The sequence below is a fragment of the Ambystoma mexicanum genome, chromosome 6q, assembly GCF_040938575.1.
Source record: "Ambystoma mexicanum isolate Mex_15411 chromosome 6q, UKY_AmexF1_1, whole genome shotgun sequence".
Lineage (NCBI taxonomy): Eukaryota > Metazoa > Chordata > Amphibia > Caudata > Ambystomatidae > Ambystoma > Ambystoma mexicanum.
This window is the reverse complement of record NC_090937.1, coordinates 30,612,931-30,636,058: the sequence shown is the minus strand read 5'-3', so window position 1 is coordinate 30,636,058 and position 23,128 is coordinate 30,612,931. Positions and strand designations below refer to the sequence as shown.

Below are 23,128 nucleotides of genomic sequence, written 5' to 3'. Positions count from 1 at the left end.
ACAGTGCCGTCACCCTCTGTCATATCTGTTTTGCGGTCGTCCAAGTCCTGTCCCCAGTTATCGATTTATTTTATATTGTATGTGTCCTGCTGCCCATACCTGCTTGTCTGCGGTCTTTCTTGTTCCTTCCCTTTTTTCCAATCTCCCTTTCCATTGCTTTTTCTGCTTCCCTGAACACTGAGTGATGTTGCAGTTGTGTGCTGTTCATAATGTCCACTAAATATTTCTTTCTCTCCTTCTCATCCTTGTCAACAGAGTTGGTTTCACACTCATCTTTATTTTTGCTTATTTTTTCCTTGTCTTCAGATCCTCGCCTAGGATTTGTATATCCTGCAGCTGGTTTCAACAGTGGGTACATTGCATAGGGATGGGTTGCGCGCTCCCCTTCTCCATTTCTTTTTTAGTTTCTTCGTCCAGCTTCCAGAGCCATAAAATGTCCTGCCTCTTTTTGAGCTTGGCTCCTTTATAGGTAGACGACGGGTATGAGTACATACTGTCAGTAATACTTGTCAAATGTTCTCTCCCCAGTCCATTCCTGGTAACACTTCCCCACTGTATCGTTTACCCATTCAAAATGGTACTTCATTATTTAATCACAATATTGGGACAACTTTTCACACATATGATTAAGAGGTGCATCCATGTAATCAAACTACATAATTCATTTTTTTTAAACACTTTCCCCTCACACTTTTACTTTTTAACCACTCCTAATTATTCTTCCCGTTATACTTAGCCCTGCGCATACACTCCTACACATAATGGCCCTCTCCACAGGCCCACCACCTTAACAACAATGCCCTATGTTAGTATACCAAGAGTGTGGTTGCTCCTCCCTTCGTTCAACCACGCCCCCTGTACGTGCTACACAGCTCTTTCGATATTTACATGTTAGTTCGGCTCTAGCCCTTCCGTAATTTCCACAGCCACAACAAACAGAAAACTACAACTGCCACTTTATCACAATTCACTGCTACTACTCGAAATGCTAGCGCATATGCTTTTTCCCCTTTGTTCTTCTCTTGTTTAAGCTCTTTCACCCAAAAATGACGCAACTACACCAATTGCCCGCAGTACGTGCAACTCTTGTCTAACAAGGTCCGCCGCTTACTACGGAACACTCTGCCCTAGTGCAGATGTGCCACTGCCCACTTACTCCCTATCAGGCAAATGGACCTAAAATCTAAGACTACTACGGCCAATCGCCCTCCACCTCTTGAGCGTGCATTCTATACACCATTAAAAGAATCCCTCTCGCTTCCTGCGCATTCATTCACGGGTACACTCACGTATCCTTTTACGAGGTTCTCCACTCTTCTGGACCTCAGTGTCTCCCTTTAAAGGCCAGTACCCCTTCAAAGTGAAGGTAGCGCTCTGACCAGGTGAATCTTCAGGAACTCGACGTCTGCGGGCCTCCTCGACCTTTGAGCTCTTAGGACTGGTCAGCAAGTGCTATCACACACTCCTCCGGGAGTATTGCTGGAATCCCCACGCCTGGTCGGGAATGTTAAGACGGATTTCTGAACTCTGTCCTGGCGGCGCAGAAGTTCAGAAGGCCAACCTAATTACTTGGAACAGGGTAACCTCTGGACAAGCCAGACCAATCAGGGTAGCGATCGCGGCGGTCAAGACTAGGTCTCAAGAGAGGTGAGGGTGACTGAAAGCCCGCAATGAGCACACAAAGCAAGGACACTTACAAATTACTCCAAACAGGTGTTATATTAAAAATATATACACATTTATTCCAAGGCCTTTGCAACAATGACCGTAGCGAGAAATCATGATAAAACTCTAGTAAACCAACACATACCAAACCAATACAATATATATACAAATACAAACGAGTCCAAAGCGTTAGATGCACGAAATGTGTAGTCCACCTAGAAGGGGAGGAAAACAGGCAGTGCGAAATAATGATTAGACCCAGTCCGCCTTCAGAGGCACCTAACTAAAAGGAAGTCCAAGCCCTACGAAGAGTGGAGCCTTGTGCTCAAAAGTACCTGCACACGCTGGTGCCAACGGGCAAAAAGGGGAGTCTCTTCGAGGGAATCAGGAAGTTCAGTTTGGTGCACAAATGAAGAAGAACAGAGTTCCGCGACTCAAGCGCAGCCTCCACTGTGGGCAGAAGCAGAGCGCGAGTACGGAAAGGCGTGCTGTTTGACACAGCGGGGAAAAGCTATGGGCTCCTGCAGGAGGGCGACCAGTTCCTAGCTATGCTACTCACCGGTCCCCGATGCAAGCAGACCCAGGCTTCTCCGCGTCAGTTTGAGTGCTGGCAGGTTCAGGGGAGCAGGGGACGTCTCTTCGTCGTGTAGATTCTGCAGCAGCAGAGTTAAGTTAAAGATGTCCCAAACGAAGTGAACCCGCACAGATTGTTACCACAGCAGGGCAACAGAGCGGCCGTGTGTATCTCAGCCAAATGTACACTACTCACTTAAGACCTGGGAATGCCAAGTGTACGATTCGTGTGAGAGTGACAAGGACTCGAAATACAACACAACCTGGCGGCGGTTACAGAGCAAGAATCCTGGGCAGGCTGGTCAGTCTGCTGGATGGCCCAGAGACACTTCCGAAGGCTTACGTGCAGGAGATGGTGAAGATGCTGAGAATAGCTGTCCCCGCTATTCCAAGGGTCGAAGTACCAGTACAGGCCTTCTGGTTCGATCAGAGGTAGAAAGGGTTTCACAAGGCGACAGCAGTGCAAAGGAGCAGTCCTTCAGCGGGTCACCAGCGATTCCTAGGTTCATCCTCGGGGTTGCAGGATACTTGGCTCCTGTATTCCCTTGTTCGTGAGAACTCAGGAGATCGACATGGTAGTGGCGTTTCCAGCCCCCTCTTATCCACGGTTCCCTTCGCGCCAAAACGGAGGGGACCCAATGGGAGATCCGCTCATCAAACACTCGCACCATACGTGGACCTATCACGGACCACGGTGGTCCCAGGCATTCACACCACACTAGACTCTCTGGCACACAGGATGTGTATTGGGACCAGACATCCCAGCCCACATCCTGGAGGCACACACAAGGCCTGTAGAAGCCCGCGAAAGCATCTGTGTTTCGCGGGAAAGTACATGCCCAAATAAGGAAGGCCCCGGGTCGGCTCGACCTGGGGAAGGTGAAGGGGGCAAGACGGTCAGCGGACAGGACAAATGAGCCTCGTGGTGTGGCCATTTTGGGAGCCAGGCCACCATTTTGGGCTAAGCTCGAGAAACGCGCTTACAACGCCAAAAGGAGCTCAAAAACACAAGAAACGATCGCTCCCACCATTCCCGTCCGTGATTCACTTGCACCGATCATTTACAATCCAAACAGAGTATCTAGGGCCTGTAGAAGGCGTGAGACCCAAGAGAGCAGTAACTTAGCTTACAGTGCCCTCTTGTGTCATGTTGCAAGAAAGCTGCAACATGATAAAGAAACTACGGAAAACAGCGTTTCCCGGTACTGACTGTCTTAAGGGCATGTCAGTTTCCCCGTAAGAATGGAGCGAAAGCCCAGAGGAGTGCGGCAGAAGGCTGCACTTCTCTGGCAAAGTCTAGATCATGGTGAAAACAACAGCAAAAAGTTTAGGGGTTGCCACATGGAAGGAAAATTACCCACAATTAAGAAATCTTTCCTAACAGGGAAAGCTGATGGAACTTTCTGGGGCCTCCAAAAATAATGTACAGGTTGTTGCCTTGGAACTCGCCAGTAGAAATGACCAAAGTACTCCAAAAGGAGTGTACGTTGGGCCAGAAGCAACAGTTTTATTGAGGGCCCCAGACGCAGCTGGGGCAGCAATATTCAAACAGAACGCCGAACTGGCGCTGTCAAAGAAACCCCCTTAAATCAAAAGCTTTTATAATCCTCTAAACTAATTAACATCACTCACTCTGCAACATAAAAATGTCTCCCCACAAGAAGCTGATAGGTGAAATCATATCATACCCCTATAAAAGGGCATATATTGTCTTCTATGATTGCATACCGCAATTACCACACCAGCCCTATTTTCCTGCTGTGATGTCACAATCCAACCCCCAATTCCCAGATCATAGTGCCATTTCATTGAAACATTTGAGATGACCAGCAGATCTTTATTCATCTGTCCCGGTCATCTCATCTACGTTCTCACAAGAAAGTCTTCTACCATGACACTGTCGGAACCCTGATCCAAGAACAAATTACTGTGTTAATGTTGCACATTACGAACTTTTCAACCTTCTTCCCAGGCAGAGATGTACTCTGGGGCAATTTGTGAAACCTTCAGTAGACCAGGCTTGGTGAATTAATATGCCGATTTATAGACTGACTGTGCATTCATTCATTGTCTTTCCGTGGCACCCATGAGCTCTGTTTTATGACCTTGAAAGTAACAAAGATTGTTTGCTTTCTATTGTGCGATCCTGGGATCGTCGGATTTGCAATGTGCTACCAGTCGCTGCGGCTTCCAAGCAAATTAATGAAACTAACACTCATTTCTGAAAAAGCATGTATTCGCCGCGCCTCATACTAATGCTAAACCTTGTATACTAACCTGTGACCCATCTTTATTATCTGTGTTTCTTTACCCTGAAATACTGTTATTTAGGGCCTTCTCTGGCCTAGTTCAACTTATTGTGTAGCTATCAAGGAAGCCCTCTTCTTGGTCAGAGTGCTACTCCTCCAGCTGATAAGTTTGCCCCTTTTTACCGCGCTGAACTTGCATTTTTACCACAAATGCATCATGTGCATTTGCAAAGTTGTTGCATGGTTTATGGAGAACGATAGAGCCGGCGGCAGAGCATATCCCTGTGGGGGACATGCAAGAAGATTTCCTACGCCTGGTGGTCGAAGGAAGTGACATGTCAGGTACCACAATTGGGCATGGACATTGCAGAGTTATGGGGTCAGCTGCAGGCTCAGGGTTTTCACTCAAGGTGTAGGCGAAAATGCTGCCATCACATTTGACGGCGAACACCAGTTCGACCCCAAACTGGCTGACAAGTCCCTGGGCCTGGCTGTCCAGCAATCGCCCAAACCATGCTTCAATTTTCCTTCCAGAGGAATGGGTTTCAGGCGGTGCGCCCCGTTTGGGGAAAAAGCACAGCTCTCGCAACCCAGGCAAGAGCAGAGGGGTTTCCCACTTTGGGAAGCCTCTAGGGGCCAACAGGCTGCAGTAGCGGTGGGGGCAGCACCGCTCACAAAGCTCCTTTGAGTTCTACCCCCATGTTTTCCCGGTTAGAGGGAGGATTGTCGAGCAGTTGCCTCAGTGGCAGGAGATAACTTGGGGTATTGCAGCTCGTCAAATGGGACTACTGTCTACCCTTTTCAAGAAGGCCTCCAGACAGACCACCCCTTACTACCCAGCAGCCGGAACAGGAGCTCCAGGAGGAACTGCAAGCCCTGTTGTTGAAGGGTGCTGTGGAAGAGGTACCTCCCAACCAGAAAGTATCAGCTGGTTTTCCTGGTATTTCCTGGTGCCCAAGAAAGGGCGAGGACTTTGTTGCGAGGCAGATGCATACGTCGGCGCCAGCTTCTGCCCCTACCCAGCCCAATACCGCACAGGTTAGAAACATTACTAAGACAACCATGCCGCCCTTATCCCAGGCAGGTACAGGAGGAGATGGAGACGATCTAAGCTGAAGATGGCAAGAGTTACCAAACTAACATTGTGACAATACATGTGCATGCATTAGACATGAAGCAAATGTGCACTCAACATGAAGAACTTGTACACTAGGTAATATATGCGTTAAAACATGAAGAATATTAATATAGCATCCATAAGTCATGAAGAATACCAACATAAACAATGTACAAGCTGAATGCAACATGAACGGCATGCGAATATAGTTCACTAACATAGAAAGGCAACAGTAATGGGCAGCCATATTTTCCAAAATGGAAGCTGCAACATGCTTCTAATTAAACACAAGTCCTCGTGAGAACTCAAGATGCTGAAATCATAGAAATACAGATCTGTGCAGAGCTCAGGTAGTAGCCGGCAACCAGAGCCAAGGTTACTGCAAAACAAGAGAGGAGCATAACGAAGGCACGTGATAGCAATTCCCTGGATACAAGAAGTATACTCCCAAATTAATTAAATTTGAGACAAGCGCATCCGACCATTGTTAGCCAGGTTGACGCAATCTATAAGCCAAGAAAAGTCCATACAGAATAGCTGAATAGTGTCTCCTGTGGTAAAGGAAACCATGGCACTCACATTATTATTGGCTAAAATCCTAATAAATGCAGTGTTAAATAATTCCAACCATAGTCCCATCACGTGACCCATAATTGGCTAACACAGTCTATTTATTACAAACCAACAAAGAAAGGACACCTGCTGTACTCCCTACACATACACCCAGACACAAGACATCGTATCAGGCCAAGTACAACCAAATCACCCTGGATCATGGCCTAGGAATAAGGGATGGTATCCTTCTTTTAAATTAATGTAAAGCACCCTGTAGACCTCTCTCCCCCTACTCCTGTCTGGCTCACATCTTGACGACCTGTGTATTGTTGAAGGCTACTTAACAGAACGTCAACCATTTAGAGTCCCTGGAGCTAGGCCGCCGAGCAAATTATGTGCCAGCCAATAATTTGGTGTCGAGATGATGTATTTTTACTTTTATCAATTTAGAGGTGGTCGCAGGTGGAGCCATCAGATTGTAAGTGTGAAACATTTAATTGGGTTATACCAATGTCTATATGTAGCCAATCCCCAGTCCCCCTAGGGTTTGTACAGACAGATGGATTGGATTGTGATGTCAGCAATGACGAGTTTTGAGTATTTTATGCCATTGTGTTTTATTGAATTAAATGAGAGCTTCAAGATTTGTATGCTTGTATGCTGTCCCTGCTTTATTCCGGATGTCAATAAAGCTGTGTTGTGCATTGCACTCTGCTTCTGTTATTTAGTCTGGTTTTAACTGACTCCATATCTTCTGGGTAACTCTGGACTTTCCTGTTCCGTGTTAACAAATTCATCCTATTTTGGACCTTAGGGCCTTGAACAAGTCCATGAAGGACAAATTAAAAACGGAGATGTTACAAGAGATTCTCCAGGTTCTGCAGTCACAGGACTGGTTGATGTCGTTGGATCTGCAGGCTGCATACTTGCATTTGCCCATCCATCAGAGGAGCAGGCGATTTCTAAGATTACTTATAGGCTACATCCATTACCAATTCACGGTGCTCCTCTTTGGGCTAGCCTCTGTGCCCAGGGTCTTCACCAAAATGATGACAGTAGTGGCGGCACACCTCAGGAGATCCGGTATCAACATATTCCCCTACCTGGATGACTGCCTGATCAGAGGGAAGTCGCCTGGTGCAGGTATTGACTCACCTCGAGGACACCTTCTCGCTGCTTCACCGGTTGGGCTTCTCCCTGAATTTCTAAAAGTCCCACACAACACCAACACAGAGCCTCCAGTTCATCGGAGCAGTCCTGGACACTCTGGAGGGAAAGGCTTTCACCCCCCACTACTCCCCCCACCCCCCGAGGGGAAAGTCGCAAGTATCTGACAAATAGTCCAACTCTTCCCAAGCCACGGTAGCTTGCCAGCGGCCTCCTTTCTCCGCCTTTTAGATCTCATGGCCTCCTGTATTTTTTTCTGGTGCCAGAGGCTATGTTGTGAATGCAGTGGTTGCTGAGAAGTCAATGATGCCAGTACTTCAGCGCCATGAGGGACATTTTCAGGGTGTCAGTCGGTAGCCAACGATCTAACTTGGTAGACCAGCAGAGCTATGTGATGGCAGGGCAACCCTCCTGGCCCCAAGCCAGGGTGGTTACAGATGCTGAGGTTTTGGTGTGCTCACTGCGAAGATCTACAGATGAGCGGCCTATGGTCTTCAATTCAGAGCCGGTGGCACATCAACAGGCTGGAGCTGCAGGCAATCCGGCTAGCCTTGATGACGTTTGGCCCTTCTCTAAGGGGGAAGCATTTTATGATCATGACGGACAACATGGTGGCCATGCACTACCTGAACAAACAGGGAAGTCTGCAGCCCCTTCCCCATTGCACAGAGGCGATGCAACTATGGTCCTGGTTGTTGGAGAGCCAGATCTCAGTTTCGACAGTCCATCTGGCGGGAAAGGAGAATGGATTGGCAGACGTTCTGAGCAGGCACAGCACAGTCTCGCACGAGTGAGAATCGTGCCAAGACGTTCTCGAGGAGATATTCGCTCGCTGGAGTACCCTGACGATGGACCTGTTTGCTGTGTTATCCAACAGGAAGTGCAGACGGCTTTGCTTGAGGGAATTCCCAGCAAAAGGGCTTGTTCATTCCTGGTCGAGTGCAACTTCGACTTCCACCATGCCATCTCTCAGATTCCTTTCATCCTGTGTGATCTCAGGAGGTTGTGGGGATTCCGAGCAACCATGATCTTGATCGCCCCGGATTAGGCGACGAGAACATGGTACTCAACTCCTGAAACTGTCCATCTGCCCACCTCTCCGGTTGCCTCGTCGCCCAGACCTGGTTTCCCAGTCGGAAGGTTGGGTACTTCACCCATAATCCCTCAACCTACATGTGCAGCTCTTGAGAGGATGAGATATGATGACTGGGGCCTCTCAGAAGAGGTGCTTGAGGTGTTGCTGGCTGTGCTCAGACCATCTACAAGATCTATGTATGGGTGCAGATGGGGAAGATACGAGGCGTGGTGCATGGAACTCGAGCTGGACCCGATCTTGTGCTCCGTCACTTTAGTGATGGAATTCCTTCTATAACTGACCTTGTCAGGCCTTCAGGTCGCAACAGTCAGAGGTTACTTGGCAGCTTTCTCTATTTTTTTGAGAGTTCTCTGGATCAGGGTTCTTTTTAACGATCCAGTGATCACCCAGTTCCTAAAAGGCCATATAAATATGTTCCAGCCTACTCCTTTCGTAGTCCCAGACTGGGATCTTAATTTGTTTCTTACAATCTTAATGGCGGCTCTGTTTGAGCTTATGCATTCATGTTCAGTCGGATTGCCCACATTAAAAACGGCCTTCCTGGTGGCTATCACGTCTACCAGACATGTCGGTGAGCTACAGGCGTCGTCCTAGAAAACACTGTTTCTTTGTTTCTACAAAGAGAAGTTATTTCTCAAGGTACGCTCTGGAGGAGAGGGGTGGATAGCTCAGGGGCAGCGCTTCTCTTCTGGAAGCAAGACTAAGCAGCGCAACAGAGGTTTGAATCCTGATCCTGCAATTAGAAACCAATATCTGGTATTATGCATGCTATAAAAGAACAATTATAATTATAATAATACAAATTCCTACCCAAGGTGGTCTCAGAATTCCATGTGTCACAGAGGATTGACTTGCCAGTGTACTACCCTCCTCCCCATCCCCCTAAAGATGAGGAGAGGTTGCATGATTGGACCTTAAACGGGCCCTTAGTTTTTATGTGGCACTTACAGCTGAGATCAGACTGCCAGACCAATTCCCACTCCAGAAAGGGGGTTGGCTGTTTCCAAGAAGAGTATTTCCAGATGGAGAACTCTCTGCATTTGAGTGTTATCGGGTAGCAGGCAAGGATCTGTCACCAGGAATAAGGGCACATTCCACAATGGGCATGGCTGCAACTTCAGCATTGCAAAAGGGCGTTCAGTTGAGACAGATCAGCCAGGCTGCGATGTGGTCATCGCTTCACACATTTACAAAGCACTATTGCCTTGCTACAGCATGTGGTGTGGATGCCAGTTTGGCTGAGCGGTCTTGCAGAACTTCTTGGTTTAGAGACTTTCATCCCGCCTCTGCATTTTATACTACTATGGGAGTCTATCCAATGTGGAATCTGCAGCTGAAAGCAATTCATTGAAGGAGAAATTGCTTACCGGTAGTGCTCTTTCTATTGATTCTTCCCCCATAGTTTCCTGATCACCTTCCCATCCGGCCCAGCTATGAAAGTGCTCTGCATTTATTGTGACTAGCCTCTTCTCAAGAGATGAGGTGGTGAATGGTGACCTTCCACATTTATCATTGCAGCCTTTTCTCGCTTGTACTGTACTTCACAGTAGTGTTACAGGCCTGTTCCCTCCTCCCTCCCACCCCCCCTGAATACTTTTTTGGCTTTCAAACACGAGTTGTGGCTGTTTTAGCCGAATACTCTGATTCTTTCTCTGTGGCTGCTGAGCTCAAGGTGGGGCAGGGGGAATGCGGTATGGGGGCCTAGTGACGTAGTATATGTATTGCGACTGACGTCCTGTCCGGAGTCGACAATCTACACGTCGAGTCAAGAGAGATTGACAACCGAGACGCACTACACACCCTGCTGAAATGTTTTCATGGCAGTTTATGCTGAAAGGGATATCTTATCTGATGAGGAATCTGTGGGAGAAGAATCCTTAGAAAGAACATTAACGATGAGTAATGTCTCCTTATGCTGCAATTTATGGTCTCTGCCCTTCTTGTAAAATGCAGTTTGTGTGTCTATCATGTCCTCTAAATACTTCTGGCCAGGAAGTTGATTTTACTTTTGAAATGTCAAAAGTTAATTTAATTGATGGGCACTGTACAATTCCTCATTAAACTTCATCTGGTTTATCACTTTAATCAGAATGTATGCCTAATTGGGTACCTCATCATTGTAATGGATGTGTGGAAAATGTTTGCTTTGTAACTTTACAAGCTGTTCTTCGTGATTAGCCTTGAAAAGCTTTGCATGCTGTCATATCCTACCTATAGCTATGCCCATAATCTACTTGTCTTTACAGCGTCAACAAAATGTCACCAAGTATGTCACAGATGAGTGGTGCCAAACCGAGCATGAGCTGCTACGGGAGAGAGGTCTCTGGGGGCCTCCCATTGGTTCACACCTGGACAAATGGATGCTGGAGATGACAGAAGGACCCTGCAGGATGAGGAAGAAAACTGTGCGGAATGACATGTTTTATGTTCACTATCCTTACTACCCCGACTGTGAACCTGGTGAAACAGTAAGTAATGAGGTTTGCTTCTGGCGTATATTTTAGAAAACCTGAATGTACTAATATGCTAAATCAGAAAAACAAAGATGCAGGAGGAGCTAGAATAGGAATTGCTTGGAGTAAATGCTATGCTTCATTTTGGGTGCCTCTTCAGAATGTATTGCATAGTTCTAAAGATTTGGGGGTCATTTTACGCCAAGATGGATTCCAAAATCAGCCCTTTTGGGATGCCACCCTATTATGGTGAAAAGGGAAAACACTCAGAGGTTAGCCAAACCCTAAACAAGATGAGGTAACCTAGCAGTCAAGGCTTTGTTTCACGAAGGGTGTAAGAGTGGTCTAGGGCTACAGTGAGTCCACACAGAGAAACTTCAGTAATTACAGTTACAGTAAGTATATCAAAATAAAATTATTTATTAGGCCTTTAGGATAAAAATGAAAGGTAAAGATTGTTTAAAACATATATACACCTCCACCCTTAGGAGAAATAGAATTGCATATTCATGAATTACCAGTGCAACACAGGTGAATAGTCATTTGCATATAATAGACAGAATCAACCCAAAACAACTTGCCTCATTCGTGTAAAGCCCAGCCCTAAAATGGTTTAGGGTCTTGTGCCCAAATGTCAACTGTTCCAAAACATATAGTAAGGTAAGTTCTTATAGGAATAGAAGTACCAGTGGTTATTATTAAGAGTTCCAAAGTCCGATACAAATTTGAATAAAGTTCAGGTACATACTCTGATCAACCCAACACACTTGGATGGGCCTAGGTAATTATCTTAACCCAGGTTCCACCTCCAAAGATCAGGTAAGCATGCGTTTATGGCCAGTAATTTATGCCCAGTGTAACCCTGTGAACGGGGGCGGGGGGCTCAGAAATGGGCATGTTAACCCCCCTGACTCCAATTCTTCCACAGACCACTGCCGCTGTTATAGAGTCTGTTGGGACACACTCTTCTGCTCTTGGTCCAGTCGAGGCGGGCCCAGGAGTCGTGGGTGCAAAAGACACTTTTGTCAACAGGTTTTAGTGTGTTGGTTGTGGTACACATGAATCTGTTCCATACAGCTTCCAGTAGAAAGACCCAAATGAGGAAAGATGAAGACTTCAGTGGGCAGACTATCTCAGCAGATCTCACGGGACTGAAGGAGTGTTGCAGCGGGGGTCACCATGGTCAGGCGGCGACAGGTGATAGTCAGGTGGCGAACACAGGAGCAGGCCCAGCACAGCTTACCTTGCAGTGAAACGGCTGAAAAGGCAGGAGCAGGTGACATGTGGCACATGCTGAAGATCTGCAAAGTTCCAAGTCTCTGCTTGGAATGACAGCAATGAAGTAGCCCAGGAGCGAGCTGGTCACTCCACAGGTTGCCCCAGGGACACTTTAAGGCTCAGCACACATGGACCCTCCAGTAGGGGTTGAGACTGGTTGTTACCACCGGTCCAGGGGTCAAAGCTCCAATGATTGGCCATCTTGAGTTTAGGATAGAGGAGCAGGGCTTCACCTACACAACACTAGAGTCGATGCTGGTCAGCTGCAGGGGTTGTCATCGGATCAGCAGGCTGATCTTCGTAGAAGTCTTTGTTCCAACGTTCTGCTGAATAGTCCTTTTATCTAAGATTCAGGCTAGGAGCAAGCACACCAATGGTATGGATCTGCACCATTCATAAAGTCAGTGGCTAGCCAATCATGGACAGCCTCTGGTCACCAAATCTGCCCAGCAACAGATTTTCTGGCACCAGAGAGGTGGATTCTGACTAAACAGTCATAGTCAGTCTCTCTCTCTCTCTCTTTCTCTCTCTCTCTCTCTCTCTCTCTTTCTCTCTTTCTCTCTTTCTCTCTCTCACACACTCACACACACACACTTTGCCCACCAAAAGGATTTCCATATAAGGCATTTCTTGACCTGCGAAAGGCAGGAAGAAGGCCAAAGGACAATATGGCCAAAGATCAAACAAAACACCTTGATGCACAGCCATCTTAAGGTGCTAGCCACCTTTAGTAGCCATTCACGGCAATGCAAAAGCGCACAAATAAAATAACCCAAAAATGGTACAAATATCACAGCTGCCACCAGCTGGTAAAGTAACCGAAAAGCCACCATATAAAAAAAAAAAATAAGGATACAAAGTACCCCAAATGTACTTGACTGTAAGGTAATGTGCAATTGTAACAATTCAAGAATTCATAAAGAAAGGCGTCAGGAGAATGTTCAAAACAAGAAAAATAAAGGGTGTCCCATAGAAATCTATTGAGGGAAAATTTTAAAAAATTCAAAAAGAAAATCTTTCCTAACATCCCATGATGGCATCCCTTTTGGAGGAACCCTCTGCCTGCTATCCCTTCTATGTGCTGCCCCTGTGCATTTGCTGCCCTGTTCCATTCTTTCTCCATTCTGGGAAAAAAAACCTTATTTAATGCATCAGTAACTTGACCTCAAAAAGGGTGCTTGTTTGAGGCTGGCACAACAGAGATGGCTATACACCATTGCTATTAATGCACGCTCATGCAGCAATTATTTTTACCTGATTGGGGTGCGGTATGTTTGGCGATATTAGTTGCTAATGATGCGTAGAAATGACTTGTAGACTTGTGTGCTGTTTGCTTTGTTTATCCTATTATAATTGCCTACAATTTCAAGGCGTACCTACCTTCATGCACATGATATTCACCTTACATCAGTATAAGTATTTGAGGGAGGTTTGAGAAGAATGGTGGTGGAAGGGATGGTAGATGGGTCAGGGCAGTGACAGAGTTCTGATGAGGAATGATGGAGGTGTTTGTAGGAGAGTGGAAAGTGGGGCAAGGTTGGAGGAGGTGAGGGATGGAGAGTTTGGGACAGAGGAGGTGTATTGTATGGGAGGTAGATGAAGGGAGGAGGGATAGAGTAGGTGGCATCGGCAGGCAACACATAAAGGTGAGATTGAGGTAGAAGGCCCCAGGTGCAAGTAAGGTATAGCGGGTGAGGAGAACAGGGTTGAGGGATGTCTTAGAGGTGGAACATTTTGAAAGGAGGCAGGGATGGGCAGACTTCTGCTGTCAAGGTGGGTGTTAAACCAAAAGGCAAGGCTGCAAAGCTTTCTCACGTCAATTTGAGGTTTGGAGGAAGGGTTGAAGCAGTGTGTCAAGGCTTTCCTGAATGTGGGGTAAGTCTCATAAGGGGTGAATGTAGTTGAAGAGTTCATATCTAAGTACTGGTGCCTTATTCTTGTGGTAAAAATGCAAGTTCAGCACAGTAAAAAGGCGTGAACCTACCAGCTGCAGGATTAGCCCACTAAAAGAGGAGAGGGGCTTCATTGATGGCCATACTGTTATATGCACTAGGCTGGAGAATGCCCTTAATTGTGCTTTAAGCTAATAACATATAGGCGATAAAGTTGAGTCACAGGTAAGTATAAAGTTTTAACGTTGGACCGAGGCGCTGTAAACAGGCCTCAAAGCATGCTTTTTAGAAACAAGTCCAGATTTCATTAACTTGCTTAGTGGCTGCAGAGGCTGGCAGCACATTGCAAATTACATGTTCCCAGGATTATAAGATAGGAAGCGAACAGCCCTAGATAGATACTTTCGAGGTTAGGAAGCAGAGTTCATGGGTGCCGTGGAAAGACAGTGAATTCAAAACCCTTTTAGAATTCGGCATATTAGACTATGAAGCTGGTCTACTGACGGTTTCAAAATACCCATGGCGGTTTCTAATTTCCCCTTAGTGCATCTTAGCCTGGGAAGAAGTTCGAAGAGTTACTAAGATGCAACATTAAAATGGTAACTCGCTCTACCAGTGTCATGATCAAATGCATTCCCATGAGAAATGGATGAGATGACCGGAGGCAGAAGAAGAAGGATCTGCTGGTCATCTCAAATGTTTCTATGAATTGGTACTATGATGTGGAATTTGTGGGTTGGACTGTGATGTGACAAGGTTGGACAATGGTGGTGTGGTAAGGTTTGCGACACCCAATCATTTTAACATAAGGTATGTCCCTCTATAGGGGAATGATACAATCCCACCAATCGGCATCGGTGGAGGAATGTCCTAATGTTGCAATGTGTTTTGATTCTAATTAGTTTGAGATTATAAATACTTTCGTTTTTGAGGCGTATCTTTGACAGCATTTTTCATGCAGTTATGTTATGCATTCAGTTTGAATTTCGCTTTCTCAGCTCTGCCTGGGGCATGAATAAATTGCGTTACTTCTTAACTGGTGTACACTCCTTTTTAGACAACTTTTGTCATTTTTACTGGTGAGTTTGGAGGTGACCCGCAGTACACTGTATAAAAATGGACCTTGCTGTTCTTGGTAAATTAGTCCGTCAGAGGTAACTGAAGCCTACTAAACCCCACGTGGATGCCTGGCGTGTGGCCGTCTGTATTTCAGCAGCAAACGCAACACCCCAGAGAGGAACGGAAAGTGGATAAAAGAACAAATTATACGGTTTCTTCTTGCTTGTCCATAGTAACTGGCTTGGGACTCAGCTGGTGGATCTGCAAAAACAATAAACGTATACCAAATCACATCACCTCTGAAGCTCATCTCTCTCCCTGATACCTCCCAATGCATACTATAAAGATTCTCGTATACCGGATAACCTCTGCTTAAAGCTTAGAGTGTTTTCCATCCAGTGAATTTGCTGCACCTTTCTCTGTCTGGTTATTTCTATCACTCCTTGTGCATAACATTCTGTAATCTCTTTTTTCTCCTTTGCACTTGTGTTGTCCACTTTTTTCATTATTAACTTTAATTCAGTTTTTACAATTGATAAATCTAATACTTTCTCTCAATAGATTTAGAGTCTATCGTTTTTCTCTTCTACTGGAGTCTTAGGTCGGCTTCCACTTTTCTTAGAGCGGAGGTGAGGGACCCGCATCTCGCGAAGTTCCTGACATTTGACTCCTCAAATAAAGAATTTGCACTGTGGAAAATCTCTTCCTGTGTTACGCTACACGCATGCACCTCATACAGTTGGGACTGGGTCCCTAATCCTTGCATTGCTATTTCTGTAGACCAAGCTCCCTAAAGAAATGTATTCTTCAAAGCTCTAAGCCTTTTAATACGTGCATTAAACACTCATGCAATGATGTGCTTTATCAGTAAGCGGGTGATGCGCAGAGCCTTCTACTGAATATTGTATTTTGCAGCTTCTAGTTCAACAAAATTCAAACATTTCTGAGAGCCTCCTCATACCCCTTACACTTTGCTGCTGTCTTTCCAATGGTAATAGTTGGTTTCAAATCTGAAGTACTAAATTACATTTAACTTGGTACTTCGTAGTGGGCCCTGGCAGCTCATCTTTGAGATGGCTGCGACCTGCTAGCTCAAGAACTTAGAATGAAAAGCAGTTTATAATCTTTTTGAGGTTCCACACTACCTCACTTCTAGACTCAAGCCCAATCAATTGTGAGTAGACTCCCCTCCATCTTGGAAAAGGATCAGCCCTCCTTTCTGAATGAACCCTTGTTAAGGAAACTAAAATCATTCTGCACCTCTGACCCCCACACTCCAGCAAACGGATGACTTCTTCCACTAAAACCTTCTGTACCCTTTGGATAGAAAGTATCTTCCCACCTTGAGAATCTCCCAGACCATCCTCGTGGAGCCCTTTCCTCTAGGGGACCTGACATTTGGCATATTTCCAGATACTGCTCAGTACAAGGCCTGATGCTGTGGATCAGTATATATGCAGGTAATATGAATTGAAGGAATTCTGGACTTCCTTGTGGTCTGCACAGTGGATAATGCAAAGAGCTTTAAAGGCAACTTGATTGCTGATAAGCGGAGAGAGCACAACATACAGTGCTGAGGAAAGGTGTTTTTTTTCAACCTAGTTAAAGTTAGTGGCCTTGCTTCTATGTCCTATAACCCTTTGTTTTTTATATGTATTCCATGATGAGCACTATGGGTAGAGGCAGTTGGTGGACTAACAGGAGATGAGTTACTTTCTTGGAACAGGGTCTCCTGGGCTTACAGGAATGTGTACCACCTGTTCATACCTGGGTGAATATAGTGCCTTTGCAGAGAATGAGGATGAACTCTTGGATTCCCCCAGCTGGAATGTAAAGATTAAAAAACTATCTAAGTACTGTGAAAACTTTGAGGGCCACTGTCAGGACTGTGAGGGTCAGAATCTGCACGTGGCTCACCTTTTGAAGTGCTTTGGCTTTGTTCCGAAGTTCTCCGGGTTTGTGTCTGGTGGGTTTTCCTGGAAGTGAAGAAGTAAGGCCTATCCCTGCGGGAGGCCAGCCTGGAGATCGTATATGCACCCATCACTCAATAGACCCTCCCCAGGTGATAGACGAATAGGGGAAACTCTCTTTGGGAATGAAACCCCTGTGAAGATGGTAGACTTCAACCTCCTACAAAATAGGCAACACATTCTTATCCGGGCCCTTAACATAAAGGATAACATCATCCGCGTAGAGGGAAATCAATTCCGGATTCCTCCCAGCGCTAGTCTTCTGTGCCTATGGAGTGCCCTTAGGTGCACCGCCAATGGCTCCATAGCAACTGCGAATAGGAGCAGGGACAACGGACACCCCTGGCATGTCCCGCGCCCCAGCTGAAAGCATCAGAATGCATACCAAACAAACCTTTCTTTGCAGTCACCCCGGAGTATAGAAATCGAACACACTGCAGATAGTAAGACAGAGGGCCGAGACTCCACCCCTGGACTGTAATTCTTTCAACTCATCCACCAACCTGCCCAGCTTCTTACGTATAGCCTTGGGCACCCTGCTGTCTATGGAAATGCATCAGCCCCTCAGATACACCCTAAACGCCTCCCAAAGGAGCCTGACTGATGTCACCGACTCCACATTGCAAGAAAAGAATGACGTAATGCTCTCCTGAGGTCTCTGGAGGATAGCTCAGCGGCAACCTGCTCGCCTTGGAAGCAAGACGACACGGAGCAACACAGGTTTGCTCCCCGGGTCCGCGCTTGGGTACCTCTGGGTATTAAGCGCGTTATAAATAACCTATCCTATCATATCCTGCACCTCACTCCGATACACCACATCTAACAACGCTTGGCTTTTAAAACGCCAACAGTGCCTAACCACCAACAGGTTCTCAATCTGAAATTGTCACAAAATCAGAGAATGGTAATACAGTGTCCTTGGAAGCATTATAGAACTGTCAGTGCTACAAACTAGGCTCAGGCCCACCATTATATAATCGATATGTGAATGCATATCCTGCACTGAGGAATGAAAAGAATAATCCCTCCCATCTGGGTGCAATGTCCGCCATAGATCCAGCAGCCCAAGGTCCACAAGCCCACCCAGTTTTGCTCTAGTTGCCAAAGACAGCAACTTCATGCCCACCGTGGACCGGTCCTGCTCCACATGCAGAATTGTGTTGACATGCTCCGCTATTATTAATTGAATGTGCGAGTATGCAAGACACTTAGCCCAAAGGGAGTTCTAAAATCCAAGATCGTCCACATTCGGGCCGTATACATTGACCAAGTTAACTAGGTTCCAGGCTAGCGTTCCTGACACTATAGCATACCTCCCTTCTGGGTCTATATCATGTCGCATTGGCCTAAACGGAAGTGATTTATGGACAATAATAGACACACCACGTAAATATTTGGAGTAGGGAGAATAAAACTGTGCCGCTTCCCAGGATTTAGCTAGCCCTTCATTCAATTTTCTGACAAATGTGTTTCCTGTAAAAAAAAGGATTTTAGCCCCCTGCCTCTCTCCAAATGCCACAATCGGCTGCATTTTAGCATGGTTGTTGAGCCCTCTTACATTCCAGCTAAGGAGGATACATTATCCACTCTGTCTCACCTTAGTCATCTCCAATCATCCCACCACCATTATATAAATGTTGCTTCAGCAACAATTGTGTGCACTCTGTCCAGCTTCAAAGCAACGTGAACCAACTTTAGGTAACATCACAAGACCGAGGTCCACAGCCCACCCACACCCACAATGTCACCACCAGCCCACCACCATACCCACTCCCCCATCAACATTATGTAGTCCGCAACCCCTTCCCCAACCAGCAGTGATTCCCCCTGTGTAGCTTCGACCAAGCAGGGCACCTACCCGGGGGCACCGGACTCAGCGACTTTGTTGGACCGACCACTGCGAGCTACCCCCACAGAGGAGGAGGCACAATCGCACAAGGATACCTAGCAACTGACCCATTTGTTGCATAACCAATCCTACAAAAATTACAACGTGAGTGCTTCTTCTACTGCTGCTTACAAAAAACATTCCACCCATATGACCATCCATGTAAAGAGGCTAGTTGCTTCACTTCCACAGAGAAATACTGCTACTTAATAATTTTACTCCCGCCTCCGCCTCAGCAGGCCCACCTCCCGCACTACCTCTAGGTAGGGACACCACAAAAGATATTACTTCAGCAGGGTCAGTGAAAAAATAGGTCTTATTCCCTTCAATAACTTGCAGTTTCGAAGGGTACAGCATTGCATATTGTATCCCTCTTTCTCTCAGCAGACGTTTCGCAGCCAAGAACGAGAGACACGCCTACTGCACCGATGGGGTGAAGTCCTGGTAGAACAACATTCTGGATCCCTTATAATGTTGATCTCTGCGCTCCCACGCTCTGCAAGGGTGTTGAACTATCGTGATACCATTCTGCACAATCACCGGGTGGGGTTTCTGTCCTGGCCTGGGTTTTTGCACAGACACAGTGAGCCTGCTCAAACAAGAATTGGGGAGAAAGTGGGGAGTCACCTAGGACCTCTTTGATGACTGTCTCCATGAATAGCTCCATATTCTGTGCAGGCACTGACTCTGGGATCCTGACCACTCTTATATTGTTACATCAGGACCTTGCCTCCAGGCTCTCATTCTTGTCCCAGATGTCTTTCATCTATCGCTGTAGACCTCGGATGGTCTGGGTCACCTCACTGCTCGTATCTTCCAATACCCCTACTCTGTGCTCGGCCTCCCGGAGGCAACTGCTTTCCTTCTCGATTCTCTCCTGAATACGATCCATCTTGTACTCCATGCTATCCAACTTTCACTGACGCAAAGCCACTTTTAATTTCGGTTGGTATTATGCCCAGGTCTGACGTCTGGCTTGAGGTCTGCACTGGTGTAGCTGTAACCAGTGCAAGCCAACGTTTATTTGTCTGCCCCTACCTTTTCTCTGCATGAATTGCAGGCAACCCCCTTCTTATTCACCTTTGCCATCCAATGGCATCTCCCAGGCAGCAGAACCAGCTCCTGCTTCTCCTGCATGGTCAGTCCAGACGGGATTACAGCCTGGGGAGGATTCACATGGACTCCCAGGGCACCAAGCCCAGGCAACCTACGCACCCCACGTCACCCCCTCCACTGCTCACGAATGACCACTGCCCGTTATCAAATATTGGCTCTCGCTCTCCTCCAGATGCAACAGAAGGGGATAGGGCTGAGGGACTCTCACATCACCCTCCCCTCGCTCCTGCACTTCTTTCTTGTGCCTACTCCCGGGCAGGCCCACACTCCGTAGTGGCGCAGCCACAACTTAACAGTCCAGCCGCACCCCTCCAAATGGAACATGAACCATAATATTACTCAGGGTGTGTTTTTGGAGGCATCCTGCGAGATGCACCAGTGTGCTACGGATACTGCACCACACTGCTACCGGCCGGAGGGTCTGCGCAACCACTTGGAAACAGGGGTGGTCTTGGTCCATGGACTTGCAGTCAGTGCTTGGTGGCCGCCACACTCTCCACCTGCAGTATGACTGTATTCTGGCCTCAGCAGGCCCCCTGCACCATACAGCCCCTCATCGTCACGGGCCCGGCCTCCGGGGAGCAGTTGCAAGGCTCACCTCTGTAGTTGCAAGTCCACTCCTTTTACCACAATCTCATTGGCGCCATCCCGGCCCCAGTACTGCTCACTGGCCAGGTAGGACCCTTTTTGAGGCACCAGTGGGATCACAATATTTCAGGATTATGAGTGAGCCGCTCGCTAGCAGCCCTTTCCAGTTTATCACTTCGGCTCAGTCTTCTGGGGCTGCGTTACGGCCAGCAGAGGGCCAAGGGGATTGCCACCTGCTGTGTAGGCTCCAGCCCAACAGCCAAGCTTCATGCCACTGCACTGCCACAGCGCTGACTCCGGCAGCCACCTCTCTCCCCAACGTGGCCACTGGCCGACGGGACCGCCTGTCGCTCACTAGGCTTTCTCTCACTCTTGTCAGCTTCCAGTTGCGCCCCGGCCCGTAGTACTGCAGCCTAAGAGATGGGACACACCACTTGACAGCCGGAATCTCAGCCAGGACGTTGAGAGTGGAATTCAGCTTGGGCAATCTGGGCCATGAAGTATGCCGCAGCACACCACATTATCCAAAGCCACTAATTCAGCGCCAGATCTGGTGCGGTCCTCCGCCTCCTAGTACACCGCGCCCAGAGCTCAGTGGGAAGTGGCCACCTTGGTTGCAAACGCCCCCCCACCAGAAAACTGTTTTGTTTGGCAAAGCAGTCGATCAGACCCTAGAAACTGCAAAGAAGGACCATGAAACACTGACAATATTGAATCAGATTGCATACCGGCCTTTTCAGCAGAGGAGCATAATCAAACTTGCAGAGTTTTCGTGGCCAAAGCTACTCATTCTGCAACACAGACTGCTTACTCCTCTGGTGCAGGTTCCTCCTCATGGTTAGGAAACCAGAGACAATTATCTTCCTCTCTGTCCTCATTTCTAAGACAATTCAGAAGGGGGGAGCCAAACCACAAGCGGTTTGCCCGCTTCCACAAAACAATGACTCGCTGTTCCGGGTCCCCTCGCATATCACCCCAATAAGGGGTTGCATAACATAATTTGATCACGTATGGGAGGGGGTCACCTCAGACAAGTGGTTTTGTTAAAAAAAAGGGTATTGCATCGGTTTCAAGAACAACCACGCAATCACCTGCTGAGACAGAGGGATACCAGTAGAACATCATCAGATTCTACACGGTGAAATACAAATATGGTTACAAAAGGGAGCCATAGAACCTGTTCCACCATCAGAGGTAAACAAGGGTATTTATTCTGTGTACCTCCTTGTTCCAAACCGAGAAAAAAAAAACATCCAGTGCTGGACTGAAGACCAGCAAACACGTATGAAAAGCCACAAAAATTCAGGATAACAACGCTACAAGAAGTCATCCCACTGCTCAAAAGACGAGACTTTATGGCAACACTTGATATGAAAGATGAATACTTTCACATTTCAAGGCTGCCTGCACATCGGAAATACCTGAGGTTCAAAGTGGGTCAAGCTCATTATCCGTTCAAAGTGCTCCCCTTTGGGATCTCATCATCGTGTATTCACGAAGGTACTAGCAGTAGTGGCAGCGCACCTCCCAGAGAAAGTATTCCAGTGTACACTTATCTAGACGACTGACTAATAACAGGAGAGACACCAGAAAGATTTCAGCTAAATATGCAGATAACAAATCTTCTACACAAACTCTGCTTTTCTACCAATGAAAAGAAGTCAAGACTATTCTCCAGTCAGCATAAACAATTCTTAGGGACGGTCATTCAGACAAACGGTAGCTTAGTCTTCCCAGAGAGGGTCCAACACTTAATTCAACAAATACCTTGTTATACAGCTGGTCGGCAGATACCAGTCAGAAAGATAATGCACCATCTTGGAATGATGGCGTCATGCATCTTCATCGTGCCACATGCAAGGCTTCATATGCGTCTGATGCAAGAGTGGCTAGCGAAACAATGCTCGCAGGCAGAAGGCAACTGGGACAAAATAGTGGAGTTTTCACAAGCACCGGTGTCTGCAATTAAAGGGTGGTCAAACGCAAATATGTTACAGGGAAAACATTTTGTCAGTCCACCAGCACAATTTACAATCGCAACAGACGCGTCACACTCAGGTTGGGGAGCCCATATTTTCTACCAAACAGCACAAGGGATGTGGTCATTCAAACGTTCCATGAAAAATATCAACACTGCAGAGTTGCTAGCATTTTTCAAAGCACTACAAGCTTTCCAACATCAGTTAATTGGGAAGAATGTGCTAATCATTACTTATAGTACAATAGGCATGTTTTACAAAAACAAACCGGGTGGGACTCATTCCCTCTGTCTGTCCACACTAGCACAGAAATCTGGAACTTAACCCCCCAGACTGGAATACATCTCGAATCCCAACCTTTTCAAGGGGAACACAAATCAGACACGCTAAGCAGAAGCACATATCAGCTCTCACAACACGAGTGAGAGTTACATTGGTACATTCTAAGCGACATTTGTACACGTTGGGGGCAACCAGACATAG

General features: G+C 46.8%; 1 protein-coding gene across 5 annotated transcripts in view; it reads left to right on the top strand.

Annotated features, from left to right (window-relative positions):
- The window catches only part of WDFY3 (WD repeat and FYVE domain containing 3), a 2,538,776-nt gene that overhangs the window by 1,754,609 nt on the left and 761,039 nt on the right, over positions 1-23,128 (top strand). For all 5 annotated transcript variants that reach the window (XM_069630405.1, XM_069630406.1, XM_069630403.1 and 2 more), the window contains one exon: positions 10,669-10,890. In XM_069630405.1, coding sequence (XP_069486506.1) covers positions 10,669-10,890 — 222 coding nt within the window. The remainder of the gene's footprint in view (positions 1-10,668; positions 10,891-23,128) is intronic.